Raw genomic sequence first — 22,099 nt, forward strand, 5'->3', positions numbered from 1 at the left:
GATTTTGCATAAAATGAGAATCACGATTTTTTGGCTTAGAATTGAGATCACGATTCTCTCACGATTCCCTTTTCCAGTATAAATATTTATTGCACTTATTAACTGCACATCAACTTCGTAACAGTTGAGACTGAACATAAACAATAATAACATAAAACAACAAATGTCTCACGTTTTTTTGTTGCTGCAAAATTCCGTCTCCACCGTTGCTCGACGCTGCGTGTATAGAGCAGGTAGTGCAACGATAGAAAAATAGTTGCGGGACGGCACTGTGTAGCGTTTGTCTAGACCAGGGGTGTCAAACTCAAATACACAGTGGGCCAAAATTCAAAACTGGAACAAAGTCGCGGGCTAACGTTAATATTTATTGAAAAAAAAATCTTCCTCCAGATATAAGAATGAATCTTTTCTTATGGACTCAAACAAGTTTTGCTGAAAAACTGAATATGGAACAAGCAAAGCTTAATACTAAACAATATATATATTAGCTGTATAATACCAGTAGGCCAGCTCTAATAGTAATTTGGTTTGGCTTCGCGGGCCAAATATAATTAGGCTGCGGGCCAAATTTATTACTTAGGTGATAAGTGATAGCCTCCGTAGTCAAAGGAGCTTGCAAAGAAAAGCGTCTGGACTTCTTTAAGTTGCTTGAAGACGTTTCACCTCTCATCCGAGAAGCTTCTTCAGTTCTAAGGTCAAATGGTGGAGAGTCCCAGATTTAAACCTAGTGGGAGTTTCCCCCCACAGAGGGACAAAAGGACCCCCTGATGATCCTCTAATCGCCTGAGCCAAGGTGTGAAACTGGGTGTGGGTCCCAATCAGCCAGAGTTTCGGGTGAGATCATTGTGAAACCTGGCCCCACCTTATCATGCGAATTCCTGAGGTCAGATGGCCCAGGATGTGAGTGGGCGTTAAGGCGTCTGGGGAGGGATCTCAAAACTGGATTATAGATGGCAGAGAGTTGGTGTCGTAAACCCCGCCTCTGTTCAAAGATGGTCGCTCACAGTGGACATAGATGCTTCTTTCACTCCTCTTTCAAACCATCTGTCCTCTCTGTCCAAAATGTGAACATTGGCATCCTCAAAGAGTGACCTTTGACCTTAAGATGCAGATGGACTGCTGAGTCTTGTCCTGTGGAGGTGGCTCTTCTATGTTGTGCCATGCGCTTGTGAAGTGGCTGTTTGGTCTCTCCGATGTAGAGGTCTGAGCATTCCTCGCTGCACTGTACAGCAAACACCACATTGTTAAGTCTGTGTTTTGGAGTTTTGTCTTTCGGGATGAACCAGTTTCTGTCTGAGTGTGTTGCTGGGCCTGAAATGCACCGGGATGTCATGCTTGGAGAAAACCCTCCTAAGTTTTTCTGATACACCGGCTACAAAAGGGGATGACAATGTTGTTGCGTCTGTCCTTCTTATCCTCCCTCGCTGGTGTCTGATCTTCTTTTCTGTGCCTCTTTGCTGACTTTAAGAACGCCCATTTAGGATAGCCGCAGGTTTTGAGTGCTTCCTTTACATGCGTGTGTTCCTTCTTTTTCCCTTCAGGCTTAGAGGGAACATGTTCTGCCTGGTGGTGTAGGGTCCTGATTACCCCAAGTTTGTGCTCCAGAGGGTGATGGGAGTCAAAGAGGAGGTACTGGTCCGTGTGTGTGGGCTTCCGGTAAACTTCGATGTTGAGGTTGCCGTTCTCTTCAATGTGCACAGCGCAGTCCAGGAAAGGCAAACAGTCGTCCTTTGTGTCTTCCCTGGTGAACTTGATGTTTTTATCCACAGCGTTAATGTGCGCAGTGAAGGATTCCACTTCTTGTGTCTTGATTTTGGCCCAGGTGTCGTCTACATATCTGTACCAGTGGCTGGGTACTCTCCCTTTGAAAGAGCCAAGAGCCTTTCTCTCCACTTCCTCCATGTAAAGGCGATTAGAGGATCATCAGGGGGTCCTTTTGTCCCTCTGTGGGGGGAAACTCCCACTAGGTTTATATCTGGGACTCTCCACCATTTGACCTTAGAACTGAAGAAGCTTCTCGGATGAGAGGTGAAACGTCTTCAAGTAACTTAAAGAAGTCCAGACGCTTTTCTTTGCAAGCTCCTTTGACTACGATGACCTGGATGACTGAGAACCTTCACAGACAATAGCCTCTAATTTCTTTGTGCCTGCGGGAGTTCGACGGTTATGGGGAAGCGCTGTATAAGGTTCCCGTTATTGATGTTTGGGTGGTTGACCGGGACGGATTTTCTCCTGTCACTTTCTCGTCATCCCTGACGTGCTCTCCGTTGTTTTTTCCCTGCTAATTTTAGCATCACACGGCACAGATTCTGTATAACAGGCTCCGCCCTCGTCATTTGTTGAGCAGGAAGAGTGAGCGCTTGTTTTCATGCAGAGTACGTCCCGGATCAAAATGCGGTACAATCGTCGTTGTCTTTTTTTTTTTTTTTTTTTTTTTAATCGTTGTCATTTGGAAATGAGATCGCACATAAGTATGAATCGAGATCGCGATTTTCTAACGATTAATCGTGCAGCCCTATGTATTTGCTTTGTGGTTTGTGGCAAAACTGCATATATTACACGAGTGAATTCTGATTTCATATTGGTTAAGGCCTTGAGAAGTAGAAATTTCCCCCTCTGAGAGGGGGCGGGGATCATGTTTAAGCACTTCTATAATGATTGACTTTATAATTTTAAGATCTATCAAAATAATTTTACGGATATTTTAATGCTTAAAACTAAGATTACTGTATTGCAGACTTTTTATAACTCTTGGTTAGCGGAAACACAAATCATGTCCTACCTGTCCTGTAGAAGTTAATGCAAGAGATGACTGGCTTCCTGCACACACTTTTCTGATGAACATGCCCTGCAGGGCCTCCACTACTTTTGGTTTGTAGACTCGATTAGTATCGCCATGACCCAGTTTCCCTGCAAGACACAGAATGAACATTCTTAAATGAACTTATTTGCAGTTTACACATACTGGCCACTTCATTAGTTACATCAAACATCATGGATTTACTGCAGATTTGTCAGCAAAACATCCTTAATGTGAATTTCCTGTTCCACAACATCCCGAAGTTGCTCTACTGGTTTAAGATCTGAGATCAGTGAAGTCACTGTTGTGTTTGAGAAACCAGGGTGAGATGACCTGCGCTTTGCGATGTAGTACATCATCCTTCATGTAGCAGCCATGAGGAAAATGGGTAAACTGTGGTAATAAAGAAATGGACACCTAACAGTAGCATTCTCAGTTGGTACTGTAGGGCCCAAAGTGTGCCAAAAAATATCCCCCACATAATTAAACCACCACCTTCAGCTTAAATGACTGGTACAAGGCAGGATCACTCTATACGTTTGTGTTATTCTGAACCTATCTTTGTCCAGTTGCTGTAGACAATCTGACTCAATGTTTAGCAAGTTGTGCAATCAAGCTCTTCTGCAGACCCTGGTTGTACTGACTGGTTATTTGAATGAATATTGCATTCCTATCAGCTCAAAGCATCCATTCAACTGGCCATTCTCTGACCTTTGGCATTATTTGTCCCACAGAAGTGCCAATGCAGATGTCCACATTTATACCCTTAGTTCTGAAGTCTATTTGACAAATGAAGGTACACACCATTGTCCCCTCCCCCAAATGACCAGACAGTGCGTCCATCCTTTGACAGAGCAATAGTGTGGGAGCTTCCGCATGACACCTCTCCAACATTGCTGATGTCTTTGACCAGGGTAGGAATGTTGCGGCTGTTGCTGTCACCGTGACCTGCATTCACACATAATAAAAAGGGTCAGACTATTTACAAATGGAAATTCTGCAACACAAATGAAAAGCAGCAGATAATATACCAACTGGAACAGAGAGTAATCATCTGCACGGATATTTTGATGCTCAGAAAACTGGATGGATCTGCACATTACTTGACAGCAAAGGTGGAAATGAATGGACTGTAGCTCGACAACATACCTAATCTTCCAAAGTCTCCTTCTCCCCATGTGTACAGCTCTCCATCTTCACTGACTGCAGCACTGTGTCTGTAGCCAGCAGACACACACACCACCACCTGACAAAGCATACAAACGCATTGTAATGTTTGCCGATGCCAGGAAACACTCAAAAGACCGTGTGTTTTCTATGTGGTACAGGAGAACACCAACAAGATAATTCACCACGAGAACTGTTAAATCGTCATCTACTAGCACAGGACTCTGTATGAATTTTACAGTTTCTAGAAGTGGAGAAAATAGACACATCATATTTGGACCGTCTAGATTTCACTGCTGCTTTATTGTACTACATGAGTGAAAGTGTATACATCCTACCTTCCCCTGCAGCGGCCCCTGGATAAGTTTTGGGTACTTTTGTGTTGAGCTGTTCCCATGGCCCAGTTTGCCATAATCACCGTCTCCCCAGCTGAACACCTCACCCTCTGTGGTGAAGGCCAGCGTGTGGCCGTCTGATCCCTTGGATGATGACACCTTTTTGATGGCACGGTGGGGTTCAAAGGTCAACTTTTTGAGGGTCGACTGGTTGTTGGAGTCTCCGAGGCCTAGGCGGCCATAACTGCCCTTCCCGCAGGCCCGCACAGACCCATCCGAGGAGATCACAAAGGTGCAGTACTGGCCTGCCTCAATCTGAAGAGAATAGCGAAGAAGTTTTGCCTCTGTGGTGAAAGGCTGCAGGCTTACTCAACACCATTCTGCAACTGTTACTGAGCGAGTTAGTGAGTGCTACGGTTTGATGCTGGAAAATATGACAAGGCACTACCCATCAGCCATGCTTCAGTTTAAGCCAACCTTCTCTAGACAGTAACAGTTTCAATCTGCCATCGCTCCATTGCAAACAGCATCTCGTGCCAAAAGTGACACCACATTTTCGATTTTTGTTACTTGGCACATGCAGTGCGGAACAGCTGACTGGTCTTTACCACCGTTCTTGTGATATACCACTGCAGGATCTCAGAGATTCTTAGATTAGAGAGACGGGGAAACTGCAACAAACTGTTGTTTCGTGTTTGGACTTCTAGTCCTGCTCTGCTGCATCAGAGCTGCGTGGCCGTTGAACTCACAGTGGATCTGCAGAGTCTAACATAGCCTGCTGCTAAAAGCTGCAGTCCAAGATGTTGGCACTGGAGTCTCTGTGAGACTGGAGACAGCTGAGTCACACTGAGGACCAGAACTACCAGGCTAACAGCAACTGAACTTCCAAAACGAGAGCTTGTACACTCATAGATTGTGTTTTTCTCTCAGTCAGATGAAAATAAATTATAATTTAAATGTCACGTAACTGGGCAGCCTGCCCAGTTAAGTCTCGTTGGGAAATATTGCAATATGAAATTAATTATAATATTAAACTCAGTAAAACTATAATCAGAATAAAAAAATTAGAACACAAACAAAAAGAAACCGGGTCTCAGAGTTCTACAAGCTTCTCATGTTTCAGTCATTTGTTTCCCAAAACATAAACAAACCAAGTTGGAAGTAAAATCAGAATCATGTTCACTCCATCATCTCTAAAGTACAGTCCCTGTCTCAATAACAAATACAGTTTTAATCTCTGTGAGAAAACCAGTGACATCTTACATCGAACCATTTTTGTGATCAGTAAAAGTAATGCCTCTTTAAAAGACAACATCCAGTTTGCCATTTGAAGCTGATGATAGGTTTCTTAACTTTCTACAAAGAACAGAGTTGAAGAATTATGAAGTTTTACAGTAGAAAGGTTTGCTCTTACTGTTTGTGCATCTGCGAAACTCGAAGCCAGCTTGGGCTGCAGTATCTTCTCTTGTGTTCCCTCCACTAGCTGGTGGCTGCTGTTGCTGCCCCACACATACACTTCACAGGTTTCCGACACCACAGGTGTCTCGCCAGTCTGTATGCTGTCCGGGCTAACACAAGTGCGAGAGTAGTCCGATGCCATTCGACATACCTGGGAGAAAACAAAAAGAGGAGCCATGATACTTATTTCCAGCTGCATAGCTTTATGCTGAAACTCTTCTAGAGTAAGCTTTACTTTTATTATTATTATTTACATGATTCACAGCTAACAATAATAGTCCTTTCTTCTCATGGGCTCTCCCTTTCAAACGTTGAGAGCAAAGCCTGAGCTTTACGCTCACAGGAATTCCTCGTACGTACATTAACTTCGTAACTTGTGCCACTTCCCCTTTCAGTTGATTCTGTCGGTAAAACATATGTAGTACGGGATACTGTCCCCCCACGCCCCCTGGCTTTAAGGCAGATGATCTGTAATGACATATTTGAGGTCCGTCTTGCAACCCAAGTTCATATGCTGTTCACTTCAATAAGAACACCTCTGCTGAGTTCAGCTAGCTACTACCAGTTAGCGCTTTTGTCCACTGATTTTAAGCTAGCTCAACTGCTTCTAACAGTCTGGCATAAAGCCCAGACACACAAAAATGTACTTTTGCTGCCTCAGGGTGTAACTCCCAGTTGTACATGGTATAATTGGTCTCTGAACCACTTCAGCTGTTGCTGGTCCATCAGCCAGCCGTGGAGAAGAGCGAAGTTATAACATACAAAGACCTGAGTGTTAAAAACAATAAACCCTGTCCTCTGCAACCACTGTCTGTGCTTTTTATACTTGTTTTGATCTTTGAATTTTTCTCCTGTTCCCTCCTGCTTTGCTTCTATTGGTCAGTTGAAGGTACGTCCACAGTAACCCATGCTTTGCTTGGCTGCAGCACGGCTTTCAGTCACAGTGACATCACCATTAGCAGTTCTTATAAAGCAATTTTCTACTCTATCTGAACACTCAAACCGCTTTACAGAGCTTCACCGATTCACACAAGCACTTTTTTTCTATGCAAGTGCTTTCTATCAAACTTTCACGAAGAACGGGAAACAACTCATGTTAGTATGTTGCCTAAAGATATTTGCCATGAAGGCTAGAGCACCTAGGGATTGAACCACAGATGATCTGCTCTACTCTTGAGCTACAGCCACAGTTTTGTTCCCTATTTTCCAGTGAGTTATCTGTTCTTTCGCTTATTCGCTAACATAAACTAACGCAAGCCTGTTATCTGCAACTAACCAACCCGGTGATGGTGGTTACTGGTCTGCTGTTGACATCTCAGCACCAAAAGGAAGAAATGAAAGGCAGTTTTGAACTAACTTGCAAACACAGAAATGTGTTAAGCTTAGTTCAACGTTTCCAGTTGTATTGCCAGATCACTTTTCATTTAAAAATACCCAAAATGTATTAAATAGTCAGCTTTTGTTGCTTAATGGTATAGTAGAAAATATGGCAACAACGCTCTTAAGTACCAGAGTTTTCTCCTTAAGTGAGGGTCCATCAGAGATTTAGTTTTCCTGGTAGTTCATCAGAGCTCTGTGTCACTTGACCTCTTGGCATTGTGTTTCTATCAAGAGCATGACTCATTTCTTTCGCTAAGTAAACTTTCACAATTAGTCGTGTTAGAATTTGGTTAAATCAAAACAATACAGTGACAAAAATATTGTTGTGCATTCTGTTTTACAGTCAATACTCTCAGTTACAAATCCAATGCACCAGCAGCCTGCTTTCAGTCACAGTGACGTCACCATCAGCACTTCAGTAATTGGTATGTTAAGTGCTTTGGAGCTACAAGTTACCATCTTTGATAAAGTGGAGTGCTAGCTGCTGTAGTGGAAGATGCAGCCATAAACACAGACAGACATACATACATCTGCTAGTTTAGGGCTGTGCGATAAGACGAAATATATCTGATGATGACATATCGAATGAGCAGCAAAAAAGAGCCGTCAGGTTCTCAAAATAAACCACAGAGTCAAACGTTAGAAGAGGTTTTGGTCCATGGTATGCCATTTAATAAAGGATCATTTCTTCATGAGAGACTGAACCCTCTGCAATCGCTGTACAGGCTTTTTTTTTAATATATATATATATTTCTATCGGGACAAGAAACCACTTATATCGGGATATAAGATTTTGGTAATATGGCACAGCTCTGTGCTAGTTAACTGTAAGAAATTCACTTAATCAACAGTACATGAATTTCAGTCGCCAAAACTAAGTCAGCAAGAAGCATTTTAATTCCATTAAAAATACTCCAAAAGGCACCAGCGCTACAAAACAACTACAGCTTCCTGTGGCAGCACTCCGGTATCCAGATTCATGAATTAATAAACAGAGTATGTTGTTGGTAGTTGTTATGAAGAAGGGTGACAGAGGCCAAAGCTGTTTTATTTCACCAGGCTATAAACATATTTCTGCTGTACAATAAAGCATTTTGACATGGACTCCCATGTTGTGTTCATTGTATGATATTGACTACAATAAATCCACAAAATTTCCAAAGTCATTAGCAGTACTTTCGGCTGCTCGAGGGGCACCACATCAGATCTGGCACAGATTTTAGGCTCTCCCTGGAACAACCCTCCCACTAACCCAGGAGTGGGAGTGGCATCGGGAGTGCACCAGCTGCACTACCCTGTGGCTGGGTTTGTGTCTCCTCTCGGTCTAGAAACTTCTCATATTATGTGAAGCAGTTAACACTACACTATGGAAGCCCTGCTTTCAAAGTCATCCTATCATGTGACCCGTTGAGTATGAATGGGAACTGAATTTATAGATTCTGATTGCATTATTAATATCACTTATTGATTCGATTCACATTAGGTTCTCATTGGCCCCACTGAGAGTCACCAACATCTCTAAGCAACATTTTAAAGATATTACATTTGTTCAAAGTAAATGCGTGCTGTATGGTTAAATGTTTGTGCATATTTTGAGATATTTCCCCTCTTTGCTGTGATCACCATTCGAGTCGTTACTCAAAAAAAACAAAAAAACAATGAATTATACATTACTCATTACTTTTCTTAAAAGTAATACAGTACATTACTTAATTACCGACCAGAGAAAGTAATTCATAAACCTACAGGCTACAGTTCCACACACCAACAAAAATCCTCATTCTAATGAAGACACACATGTGATCTTTCTCTTGGTATGAACACAAAGAAAGATGAAAACAGCTCAAAGCGACTGCCACAGTGATTCTACTGCAGAAAAATAAGCAGATAGAAACTGAGGATCTGAGCCTGGCTGATAATTACTTCTTTTGTTACCTGTTGAAGTTCAGGGTCTGACTGCTGGGCGGGTGTTGACATTTACTCAGCTTGAACACCACTCTGGGTTCCTGGCGAGCTTAGCATTAGCATTAGCATTCTGTCTGTGCGGATGCTTGCAAAGAGCCGAAGTTGTGTTATGCAGTCGCCTCTGTCCTGGGTGCAGTATCCACTATACTTTCGTGCTCTCATCCTTTTTTGCAATTAAAATGATGGCCTGGCCTGTAAATGGCCTGTATTTATATAGCGCTTTACTAGTCCCTAAGGACCCCAAAGCGCTTTACATATCCAGTCATCCACCCATTCACACACACATTCACACACTGGTGATGGCAGCTACATTGTAGCCACAGCCGCCCTGGGGCGCACTGACAGAGGCGAGGCTGCCGGACACTGGCGCCACCGGGCCCTCTGACCACCACCAGTAGGCAACGGGTGAAGTGTCTCGCCCAAGGACACAACGACCGAGACTGTCCAAGCCGGGGCTCGAACCGGCAACCTTCCGATTACAAGGCGAACGCCCAACAGAGTAATGTCCATATCCAGCTGTAGACTGCGCCACTATTTTCTTCCTCTGACACACGAATTGAAATCAGTTGATTGTAGCACAAGTGCAAGTAGGACCAAAAAGCACAATCAATGGGAAAACGAACAATTCCAAGGAACTGAACTGCTGCGGTTCTTGATTTCCATCCCTACTTGAGGTCACCTGACACAAGATGTGAGTGAAGGTTGAGGAGCCTGGAGTCCAGTTGCTTTCTTTTCACTCAGGATTTTAGTATTAAATACGAATATGAATATTTTTGCCAGAGTGGAACAGAACTACCCAACTCAACACCAAAAGTAAACAATTTAGTTACTGCCATTATAAGGTGTTACTTTTGGCGCAATAATACAATTTCTTAAAAGAAAAAAATGTGCTTGCTTACTTCTTCAAAAAGACAGAGTGCCGCCTCATATAATGAACACAAGCCATCAGAGGTCCGTGTGGGTTCTCGCCACTGGCTACGATCTGCTGAGGAACCCTGGAAGAAGACAATTCAATGATGAGAACACTCAAAGCTTCAAAGCATGGACACTGCACTTAATAACACTCAAACTGTTGCAGAATACCATTTCTTGTAGAGATGAGGAATGACATGCATATATTACCAGTTCTGACTGGATTTATAATACTAATAATAAAAATTAATAGGTACATTGTTAACATTTACTTACCAAAGAGCGCCTCATCTGCATGAGGATGTTCATGAAACAATCATAGCTAATGAGGCCTTCTTGGTTCTGTAGCAACTTATTCTGCTCCATCGTACTGACCACAGCTGACGCAGCCAAAGCCATCTCAATCCACTCCAGCAAGTAGCGCAGAGAACCCCTCTGTGAAGCCAGCCCCAGTAGTAGTTCTGAGGCCAGCCGCCGCCCTAAAATATCTGCCCCAGAATTTGGCATTGTCACTCCCTTCAGAAAGGTGGTAACCTGGGACAGGCAGTCCAGTCCCATTGGTGGGATCTTGCTCTCATTGGCAAGAGAGAGTGCTGGCAGGGAGCTAACAACATCAATGGCTGTGTGAATGACATCATTACACAAGTTTATGTTGCTCCCAGGATTTCCACCTGGGTTCGGTGCAGTAGGCATCATCCAGCTCTGGCGCAGCAGAGCAAAGAGAAGGCTCAGGCCAGTGCGAACACCCATCTCAATGAGGGCGTCAGTGCTGGACCGTGGCCGCTCACTGACAGAGTGCAGATCAGCCGAACCCGAGTTGTTCTCCAGTGAGTGCTGGTGCTGCTTAACCTTGCCCTTGTCATGATACTTGTTGGAAAGTGCGTAGAAGACGCGTTGAAGCACCAGCACACGTTTCCGCAGAGCGGCAGCAAACGGGGAATCGGAGCACACCATCTTGGCCAACGCCAATTGGCTGCTGAGCAGAGCATCCAGGTAGTGCTCCTGCTCATCACTAGAGAGGGACTCGCGCTCAAAGTCTGGGAGCTGGGGGCCCTTCAGACACAGCACCTGCTGGGGCAGCAGTACAACCTCTTTGTTGGCCAGCAGCTTTGAGTAGAGCACAGAAACTCCCTCCCGTGTGGCTATGGACTCGCTGTCCTCGGTAATCCATGAGCTGTTCAGGTGCTCCAGCCATTTCAGTTTCACAGGGGGGATCATTAAAGCCATGGCATGTTACTCTGGAGCCATCAGTCCTGAAAACACGGAGTGGGCAAAACGTTAACATTAAATCTGTTTCGATTAAATTTATATATGTACCCTCTTATAGAACAGCTATCAGAGAACAGTCGTGTTGATATGACCCATTGTAAAATAATAAATTGTACATTGACTGCATTCATCACTACTGCTGTTTGTGAAGTTTAGCTGTACATTTGAGAATAAAGTCAGCCTGACATGTTTGAAACACTATATTCCATTTATTTATTTATAAAGCACATTTAATAACAACAGAGAGTTGACCAAAGTGCTGTACAAAGTAATAATTAAACCGTGTCATTAACATCAACAACGGGTAAGAAAATTAAAAGAAAATTAGGATAAAAAGAATTGGTAACTCTCATGCAGTATCAAAAGCCGAAGAGAAAAAATATGTTTTAAGATGAGATTTATAAAGAGTGACAGTGGGGCCTTTCTAATGCGGAGAGGTCGATCGTTCCACATTTTCGGCACCACAACCACAAACGCCTGATCCCCTCTATGAACCATTCTAGACTTGCGTAAGGTAAGGAGCAAATGATCACTTGATCGAAGGCCTCTAGAGGGCGTATAAAGCTGCAAAAGGTCAGACAAATAGACTATAAAGGTGTTCTGTTATAATTAGGGCTGCAATAATTCTGAAATCGAGAATGAAATAGCAATACAAACATCTACTATACTGCATTATGGTTCCATCTTACTGTAGCTGGGCCGTGTTTTGCGGCTTGGTCTTTTGGACTGGGCAGCCTAGTGCATCCTATACTGCTTTAGAACAGATGGGGATCTGAGGAATTTAAAGAAAGCTTTTGGTTATTATGTTCCTCAAGCCCATCCTGGGCAGTTTTGTGTTGTCTGCAGGGGGGGGGGCACTGATGTCAGGGAGTGCCCTGGTATATGTCAGCATAACATCCACAACGGCTAGGATCCAGTGTTTCCCAGCAATGTGGCAAGATAATCAATATTTGCTTCAAATCTCTGTGGTTTAAAGGCTGCAGCTGATCTGTGTAGAAACATGAATCAGAAACTAAATAAGCTACAATTCTGGAATGTCGTCACGGTGTATTTCATTGCAGTGTGGCATTTTTTCATTATATTTGATTTACATGGTCATTCTTTTACATTTTTAAGATTAGAAAACTTCGAAATGTATGCTAACTAAGACACACGTGAAGGGTTACGTGAATTTTATAAAGTTTTCTGCTGTAGTGTAGATAACCAGTGTCAGGTCATGTAATCGTGGTCAACATGCTGACAGCACTTAGATGTTCAGATACCGTTAACATAGAGCAACGGCCGTGTTAACGCTGCTTTATTGTAGCTTCTAAGGTTAACAAACAGCTACCCGCCGGATGATACTTAGGTGTGACACAGCTGGCTTGAATGACGAGCGGTTTAGTAACTTGTTTCTTGTGTCAGATTGGAAAGGCTGTTTTTCTGCAATGATAATCACCAGCAGCTAATAGTTTCACAAAGTGACAGCACTGCAGAGGGCTGTCAAAGTAACAGACATGGCAGTAAGCTTAGCAGCACCGCTAGCGCTTGCGTCAAACCACAAGCTACATGTTAGTGGTTAGTTTTGAGACGAGGCAAAACAAAACAAAACAGAAACAACTATCGACCGCTGCTACTGTCGGCGATTGTAGCTAACTTTCTTGACGACCCTCAGTTAGCCAAAGGTTAAAATACCTAAACGTGACATCTTCATGCGCGGGTGTAACGGGGGGTAACAACCTAGTTATGAGCACCCATAGCTGTACATAAAGCACAGGTTTGTGAAAGGTGAGCTATTTCGGCCAGTATCAGCCTGGCTTATCTGCTGTATCATCAGCGCCGAGTGTGTTAGCTTGCTAGCTACAGCTGACTAACGCTAGCTGGGGGAAAAAAGCTCGCTCACCAGTATAGCGAAAGGCCTCCTTTTCTCTGTGCGGTTACACAACAATCCAACTGAGCTTCATTTCAAGCAAAAGCAGTATGGTCAATGCCGTGGCGGTAACGTTAACGTGAAAAGAGACAGTGGCATGCAACGATTTCCATGCCTCCGCCCGCCTCGTCCTGCAGCGAGTGAATCCTGCAAGCGGCAGTGTGTTCACTGTCAACCCCGTACAGAGCCCCAGCCCCGGGCTATGACGCTGAGACCTGTCTATCTCTCTATCTGCCTGTCTGCTTCTCTAGTTGTCTGATTTTCGTTTGTCTGGTCAGTATGTTCCCTGTATTTTCTCCGAGTGCCCATGTGCTCAAAACCATCAGCAGTAACGCACAGTAGCTCACGGCCACAGAGACAAAGGGCTTCATGACAGTCTTCGTGGTCAGCTGATTTCGATGCCATGTCACTTTTAATTATCATGTATGGTATAGGCCTCACCCTGACAGCGTCATTCTGTTCTGTACCATTACAGGTCAAAGCTGCTATCACATAAATACTCTTAAAACTCAACCTTACTGTGAGTGTTTGAATAACTTAAAACTCGAACCCAAGTAAATGAAGACGCACATTTTTAATATGTTTAGCTCTTGTCTTTCAACATTTCAAGTATAATTGGTATCTATATTTATTTATTTATTTATTGTTGTTATTTCTGATCGGATTACCTATATACTGTATATTGTAAACTGGTCAAGCAAATTAAAGGAATACTTTAAAACACATCTATCAAATTTCAGTGAGGGAAAAAAATCATTCCTATGTAGATATTGGGTGATGTGTTGAGAACAAAAGGATGTCGTATCGTTTGGTGAAAATGTTCAACCTACAAAAGGCTGCATTCAAAGACGTGCCAAAAATGAAAGTGAAACAAAAAAATATGTTCCAGGCTAAATCATTCTGCAGAAATTTCAGTACAACTCTATGGCTTCCACACACTTGTATTCATGCCTTCCAATGTCTGGTCATGCTCTTAATGAGACAATGGATGATATCCTCAGGGATTCCTCCCAGATTTCGAGCAGGGCATCACTGACTTCCTGGATAGTCTAAAGTGCAATCTGGCGCCATCAGATGGACCAAAACATAATATTCCAGAGGAAGCAGGAAGTCAATGGTATCGATTCCTTCATTCTCCAGGAAATATCTGCATAGTCTTGCCACATGAGGCTGGAAATTGTCATGCAGCAGGAGGACCCACTGTGGCAATATAGGAACATTAAATCTGCTTAGCCAGAGGTTGTTTGGTTTGGTTTGGTTTCCCCAATGTATAAATCCTGGCAATCCTTCTGGCACTTCATACACTATATTACTCTGTTTATGTCGGGGGACCCGATCCTTGGGGTGGATCAATTTTTGGTGCAGCGTGTTTTGGGGTTTAAAAGCCACAGATGTGCTGTGTTTAGAAAAAATGCACCTCAACTGTGCCGATACTCCAGACACTATGGGATCACTAAGGGTTTTCAATTAGTAGTTGTCCTTCTCTCCTGGATCAGCTGGAGCTTTCTTTAGGTTCCTTCCCAGATATTTATACATCGGGGAAACCAAAAAACCTCTGGGGAAGCGAATGGCACAACACAGAAAAGCTAACTCTAGCCAGGACTCTGCAATCTGTTTACACCTACAGGCCAGTGGACACTCTTTCAGTGATGAGGATGTACACATCCTGGACAGGGACGAATGCTGGTTTGAGCGCGGAGTAAAGGAGGCCATTTACATGAAAAGGGAAATCTCTGAATCAAGGAGTGGAGCTAAGGGTACGTCTTTCAGCATCTTACAATGCTGTGATTGCAGCCATTCCCCAACTCTCTGTGAATGGTACTCATGGCCATTGATCAATGGTCATGACAATTTGCATATTAATGATCAAGGAACTGACCTCACAGCCCACTGTTCATTCAGTGGGCTGGTTTCAGTTATTGTGCTAATGTACTGTGTATAAGTTTGTGTCATGGTGCTGGGTCGTTGACCCAGCGTTTTGTGTTTTATGATTATTTTCCTCTGTTCTAGTTATTCTGATTTTGGTATTCTGTGTCCTCCCCCCTTGTGTCCGGTTCGTGGTCTAGATTTCCTGTTTTATTCTGAAGGTCTCTGTCTGTTGTCATTGTGTTCAGCTTGTGTCCTCCAGTCATCATGTGTATTAGGATCAGCTGTTCTTCCCTCCTGTGTGTGTGTGTGTGTATCGGGGTGGATGTCGGGGTGGATGTGGGTGTCGGTCTGTGTTCGTTGTCGGCTCGTCTGCATTTCTCTGTGTTCCATGGTGTTTCGTTCCTGTCTCTCTGCCCCGCACCCCTTTTGTATGCTCTCAGGTTTGTTATGTAGTTCTCCCAGTTTAGGTTTCTTCAGTTATTTGTCATGCCTCACTGCTTGCTTGCCACTATCCCACCTTGTAAATAAACGTCACACTCTTCATCAGTCAGCTGCCTGCATTTTGGGTCCTTTTCATTCCACTACACGACTGCTGCCCCAGCCGTGACAGTTTGGGGAAACCTGCAGTCAGCTGAGACTGAAGAAGTCACTTGGATGAGTGACGAAACGTTTCTCCCACTCAGGCTGTGAGGTCAGTTCCTTGATCATTAATATGCAAACTGTCATGACCATTGAGTGGACCATCAAAGTCTACTGATCAATGGCCATGAGTACCACTCACAGAGAGTGAATGGAACAGAATGATTGAGCATGCATCAAGACATTGTACCTTATTGGGGGGTTTGGTGACCTACTGCACATTTGTAATTACATTTCAATAAATACTTTACAGTAGTTTTGTAGTCATTTGTTTCCTTCATTTAATTGAATGCATAACTAAATTTACAGGTAAAGCTCCCTTGGGCACCGGAGAGTTGATCTGTTCTAGTCTCTGCACGCATTTTGTTAACTTCACTGGTCAAAGGACCATTTTGTTTAGAATGATGTTGGTCAGATTAATGCTGATTTCTCCTATAGTAGGCTGACAATGATACAAGAAGGTATATCAGGATGCAGGTTGGTTTTTGTGAACAGGAACAAGAACAAGAAAAACATTACAATATCAATAAAGACTAAAGGTTAATGTAACTGGACTCTGACACCCTTACTGCAATCCTACTAAAGAGTTGCATCAGTCTAACTCTGCCCTCACTCAAATATAATAAATATAGCAACTCAAAACAGCGTTCCAACAGATGGGATGGAAACATCTGTATTGAGGCAGTTTGTCAGTCGTCGGCACTATTCCTAGTTTAACTCTCTCAGATCTCTAGTGTGTTACTGATACGTATGTGTTCGTAAATAGATTCCCTGGATCCCCGTGTTTGGCTGTGAGGCGTGGAGTGTAAGGAGTGTGAGTGGCAGAAGAAGAGAGTGAGCGAACGGCAGATGATTGTGGAGTTTGAGGAACATGGCGTGTGTGGATTCCCCTCCCAACCTTTCCTTGGAGCCCTGGATTCCCCTGCCTGCACTTTATATATATCGTGCACATTGGTGACTGTAAATAAACCTTTGACCTTTAACCCTGAAAAGCCTGCGTCTGTGCCTGAGTCCGTTCCATCCGCCTTGACAGTTACATGTAAAACATTTGGTCAACAATGTTATGTCATTAGATCCTCAGCTTGAACAGTTTGTTTTTCTAGTAGTTTAACAAGCCCTTTTTCAGATGAAAATAATGGAAAATCTACATTTTTTCATGCAGTGTTGCTTCCTTGAAATGGCTCTGACTAGACCCTAACAGTTTTGTGTTACCCACTTCCACATCAAACATTTGCAGAGAAAACTGGGCATTTACTTGAAGTGGTCTTTGCCCTTTGAAAGTCCAATATTCTCTCTAAGTTTAGCTCTGATTTGCTTCCCGTCAGCTGCTGAGAAAAACATCAGGCTCTTTACCTGATAATGTTCAACTTTCCAGCAGTTAATTTTTTACTTTGCCTGCCTGCTGTTTGCTCTGTGTTACAGTACTTTTATCAAATTTACTGGACCTTCCAACTGTTCCAACCTAATTTAACCCCGTTTCACTTTTTCACTGTACATAAATGCTCTGTGTTCACTTGGAGCTTTGCCGCAAAGCTTGTTTTCAACATCTTGGATGAGCAGGCATTCCCTCCACTTGCGACAGACCGTCTATGCTCTTCCTCACCATTACTCAGCTGTGAACTCGGGTTCCTGGCTTCTTCCACTTGCTCTACAAATCATCCGAAGGTGAGTAGGTCCATCACATTCATCTCAGGGAATGGGACCTTCTTCAGGTAACTCAACACATCCTTCATCATCGAGCATCTCTGAAAAACCTCATATTTGGAGACTCACTTGTGAGGGATTTAAGAATAAAAGAGGTTCATACTCTTTTCCAGTTTCAATGATTTTGCCACTTCTACACGACCTCTGTCATATGCTTATTATATCATTATATAATCATTTGGATGAAATGACAAAGACTTTATATACCGTGAAAAGTGATGCTCAAGGTAATGAAAGCACAGTGAATGACAACCCAGCTCTGAAATTACATTTCAAATGATTCACCAGGTGATCATAAACAGCACTCTAAATGTATCACAGTCAAGGTATAATTTGTGATCATATTGGTCTGTGTGAGCTGGGTTGCACAGTTTAATTTCTAGGAATCCACTGGGAGAGACTGAATCATGACACTTAATCCTGACGAAGAAGGAAGACGTCAGCGAACACAGGAAACCAGACCACATATTTGCAATGGACTTTAAATTGAAACAAAATTTAGACTCTGCTTTTAGAATAACTATGTACTGCAGTTAAACAATTACCATAAAATTAGAGCTGTATTCAATTTTTTCTGTATTCTGTCAATGATTCCATCGATTCATTTGCTAGGACACTTTGGTCTTATGAATTATACGGAGCCCCGCAGGGGACATGGGAGAAAAAAAAAATTAAGACGGACTTTTGCGAGATCTCGCAAAAGTTGAATTCCAACAATGGCGGCAGCTACTTAGTTGTAATATTACTCTTTCTGGGTCACAAAATACACTTTTAAGATATTTTGAGGCGTGAATGTAGTTGTGTAAACGTCAGATACCTGCTCGGTTTACAAGACATCACATATTTGCAAAAGTGCTCCGACGTTTTTGGAGATCTGACACCAGTGGCGGCTCCTGAAAAAAATCTCAGGGGGGGCAATTTTTATGATATCGACTAAAATGACCCATTTAATGAGTACATCAAACAACACAATTTTAATTTGTTGCTAGGTGATTAACTCATACAGTGATACCTCATGCCCACTAGATGGCAACACACAACAGAAAGCTTTCCTCTAGCTACATAAGTTACAGGTAGAAAGCGAAAGAAATTAGCATCCAGTAGCCTTTAAGCAAAAATGAATGTGTCCACTTACTCATTACTTAGGCTACATCAATCCAATGTTGTGTGGTGTAATCAAGCAACAATATAAAGCCGGCTGCATCATATAAATCAATATGCACAGCCTGTCAGCCACGACTTGCGCTGGAACCAACTCCGACAAAAAGTCCTGTTGTATGCTTTTGACTTCTCCTTCGTTGCCTGGGTTAGTTGAATTTCGGGCTTGTCAGGTCCCAACTCTTTAACTTGCAGTTTTTCTGCCATTGTCCTTCTGGCAAAAGGGTAGGTTAGAAGCGATCTAACCGAATTTGGGGGAGGCTGTGCCTCAACCGTTAACAATACCGCTGCCATCGTCTCTCTCTGACCTTATAGCTCACTTAGGCTACTGACTGAGGTAAAATTCTAGAACAGCAAATCTTCGCGCGTTTTCTGCAGGGGCGCAATTTTAAGCGCCCCCAAACCATTTAATTCAGCGACGCTGATAGGTCAAATATTTATTATTTTCCCCTGGCAACCATTTAATGATAGGCTATTTCGCTGCATATCAAGGGCGCTTTGACGAGCGCCCCAGAAGAAGAAAAACACCGTTTGTTGGTTGAACTTTAATGAGTCAGCTGGTGAAAATGTTAAAATACGCCTGGCTGTATATGGGCACACACATAGTAAAACTATCATTGATGAATTTTTTAAAAATATATATTTTTACTCCTCCACATTTGGGGGGGCGGAGCCCGAGCGCCCCCTATGGGCCAGCCGCCACTGTCTGACACCCACTAGCTCGAAGCTAACGGGAGGTCGAGACCTACTACAGCCGGGAGGAACACCGCTTTCCCGGCACATCGTGCCTCGACCTCCCGGTCGGCTTCGAGCTGGCGGCCTCCGAAGAATGCGGCTAAAACTTTTGCGAGATCTCGCAATACTTTTGCGAGATCCCAAGTTTGTTTTGCGAGATCTCGCAAAAGTCCGTCTTAATTTTTTTTCTCTCCCATGTCCCCTGCGGGGCTCCGTAGGATTACAATGATTCATGTTCAAAAAAGAAAATCGTCTTTGAAAATGAACTGCTCATTTAAAAATCTGTTTAAAAACAAAACCAACCATTTTGTTGCCATATTAAAATAATATTTTTAAACAAATTATTTTTCGTAAATGCAAAATAAATAAATAAATAAATAAATAAATCACAAGTACAGTATTGACAAGAAAAGGTATACATACAACCTAAACTAGGGCATAAATTAAGAGCTGTTTCTCCCTTTTCGGAAGCCTTTCTTACATTAGCAGGAGGCTGTTTTCCATCCAGGGGGCTGGTATAAAACTCGGGACAGGCATTTACTTCCCCAAGCAGCCACAGAAACAGCGTTTCTTTAAAAACCACTGTTGTATATATTATTCAGCAAATTGTTAAATTGTCAGGCTGTGCCGAGGCCAAAATGGCACACAAAATAGAACTAAGCTTCAACACAAACTCAGATAATCTACCTCAAAAACACTGCTCCCATCCGGAGCATGTCTACAATAAATGGCTTAAAGGTGTTTTTGCTCTATTTTTGGTTTACGTGCTGGATATGGGGGACAGGGGGAGAGAGGGAGACTTTATTCAGGCCTTCAGGCCTGTTGCCTTGACTTCTCATCTGATGAAGACCATGGAAAGGCTCATCCTGCACCACCTTCAGCCACTGGTGGGCTCAGTGATGGACCCCCTGCAGTTCGCCTACCGTTCTGGAATTGGGGTGGATGACGCTGTCATCTACCTGGTACACCGATCCCTCTCTCACTTAGAGCAGGCGGGGAGCACTGTGAGGATCATGTTTTTCGACTTCTCCAGTGCTTTCAACACCATCCAACCCGCACTACTGAGAGGGAAGCTGGAGGGAGCCGGAGTAGGCAAACAGCTGCCTGCATGGACCATCGACTACCTTACCAACAGACCACAGTATGTGAGGCTCCATGACTGTGTGTCTGAGGTGGTAATCTGCAGCACGGGGGCACCACAGGGCACGGTTCTCTCACCTTTCCTGTTCAGCCTTTACACTTCAGACTTCTGTTATAATTCGGACGATTGCCATATACAGAAGTTCTCAGATGATACAGCCATCATTGGATGCGTATCAGACGGGAATGATCAGGAATACAGGGGGGTCATCAGTGACTTTGTTGGCTGGTGTGAGACCAACGTACTCCAAATCAACGCCGGCAAGACAAAGGAGATGATCATAGACTTCAGGAGGAAGTCACCCCCTACAACACCGGTGAACATCCAAGGGAAAGACATTGAGATAGTGGACTCTTATAAGTACCTGGGTGTTCACCTCAACAATAAACTGGACCGGACTACAAATACAGACGTCCTGTATAAGAAGGGCCAGAGTCGACTCCACCTGCTGAGCAGACTGAGGTCCTTCGGAGTCTGCAGGACTCTGTTAAGGACATTCTATGACACTGTGGTAGCATCTGCCCTTTTCTATGCAGTGGCCTGCTGGGGGAGTGGATGCACGGACAGGGACAGGAGCAGGATTGACAAACTGGTGCGGAGGTCTAGCTCCGTGCTGGGATGTCCCCTGGAGTCTGTGGAGGTGGTTGGTGAGGGGAGGATGTTAGTAAAGCTGACATCCATCATGAACAACCCGGAGGAAGGAGCGCTTTCGCAGATCATTCATCCCAACAGCAGTTAGACTCTATAACTCCTCAATCACGATGTCATAAGTCACTGGACACTGTGAACATCCACGGTCACCACTTCATGCATAATGGACCTTCCATGACCTTCCAAGCTTATAGTTTATGTCTTCCATATTTCCAACTATATCCATAATCACATACTGTGTATGCTACCATTGTATATAGTGTATTATCTTACTTTTTTTCATCGATTGTACTTATTTGTATTTTTGTATTTCCTTCATATATCTGTACCTGAGCTGAGGTGACGCAAAGATTTCCCCGTTGTGGGATCAATAAAGACTTATCTTATCTTATGTCCGTTTAGCTGGGCTTCTTGCATCTAGAGTGTGCGTCATACAGGCTCAGGTTTTTCCTGTTTGCTGGTGCTTGCCTGGGTCTGCCCTCCATCGATGGCTCCAGTGAGCCTGTACTTAAAGACCAGAGCTGCCATCAGTTCTTTGCTAGTCTGTCAGCTACCTCCTGTTCTCCTCGTCCAGTCATCACTTTGCTTACCTGCAGTCAATTACCTGAACACTGGTTTTCTTGGCAAGATTTTCCAAACTTCTCCACAGACTCACCCTTGGCACCTAAATAATTACCTCCTTCACCTGCTCCTCCTGTCTGCTGTCTTCTCTGGATCGTCTGGAACTTAAAGTTGGAATCGCATTTTGTCACTCACCTGTCGGACGCTCCCTCAGCTCCCTCCCCTCTATGCTTAACAACCTCCATCTGCTAGTAAGCCATCAAGTCTCTCTTTCTGGTTCTCGCTCATCATCCCCATATCTAACTACACTATCCCTCTGTTGCAGAGCCTCACATCAGTGATTCTCTGCCTCGTGCTCACGTCCCATCCTACGCCCCCTCGTCATTGTTATTCTTGTGTTTGCAATAAAACTCATATATTCCATTGATGTCTTCTGTTTGGTATTT

The 22,099-nt window shown here is 43.5% G+C and overlaps 2 protein-coding genes and 1 long non-coding RNA gene across 12 annotated transcripts in view; 2 read left to right on the forward strand and 1 right to left on the reverse strand.

Annotated features, from left to right (window-relative positions):
• The window catches only part of herc1 (HECT and RLD domain containing E3 ubiquitin protein ligase family member 1), a 92,230-nt gene extending 78,685 nt beyond the window's left edge, over positions 1 to 13,545 (reverse strand). For all 10 annotated transcript variants that reach the window (XM_040002189.1, XM_040002192.1, XM_040002196.1 and 7 more), the window contains exons 1-8: positions 13,169 to 13,545; positions 10,294 to 11,270; positions 10,005 to 10,100; positions 5,717 to 5,911; positions 4,306 to 4,617; positions 3,950 to 4,046; positions 3,605 to 3,748; positions 2,783 to 2,910 (exon numbers count right to left, since the gene is read on the reverse strand). In XM_040002189.1, coding sequence (XP_039858123.1) covers positions 2,783 to 2,910; positions 3,605 to 3,748; positions 3,950 to 4,046; positions 4,306 to 4,617; positions 5,717 to 5,911; positions 10,005 to 10,100; positions 10,294 to 11,244 — 1,923 coding nt within the window. In that variant the 5' untranslated portion in view covers positions 11,245 to 11,270; positions 13,169 to 13,545. The remainder of the gene's footprint in view (positions 1 to 2,782; positions 2,911 to 3,604; positions 3,749 to 3,949; positions 4,047 to 4,305; positions 4,618 to 5,716; positions 5,912 to 10,004; positions 10,101 to 10,293; positions 11,271 to 13,168) is intronic.
• LOC120715287 lies at positions 1,143 to 15,350 on the forward strand. The gene is made up of 3 exons (XR_005691584.1): positions 1,143 to 1,168; positions 12,663 to 12,664; positions 14,429 to 15,350. It is a non-coding gene; the product is annotated as an uncharacterized LOC120715287 (long non-coding RNA).
• A 1,619-nt stretch (positions 15,351 to 16,969) lies between these two features.
• The window catches only part of si:ch211-112g6.4, a 35,101-nt gene continuing 29,971 nt past the window's right edge, over positions 16,970 to 22,099 (forward strand). The window contains exon 1 of the mRNA XM_040002178.1: positions 16,970 to 17,368. The gene's annotated coding sequence lies outside the window, so the exon portion shown is untranslated. The remainder of the gene's footprint in view (positions 17,369 to 22,099) is intronic.

This window comes from Simochromis diagramma, unplaced genomic scaffold (assembly GCF_900408965.1).
Source record: "Simochromis diagramma unplaced genomic scaffold, fSimDia1.1 OVJJ01000430.1, whole genome shotgun sequence".
Classification (NCBI taxonomy): Eukaryota; Metazoa; Chordata; class Actinopteri; order Cichliformes; family Cichlidae; genus Simochromis; species Simochromis diagramma.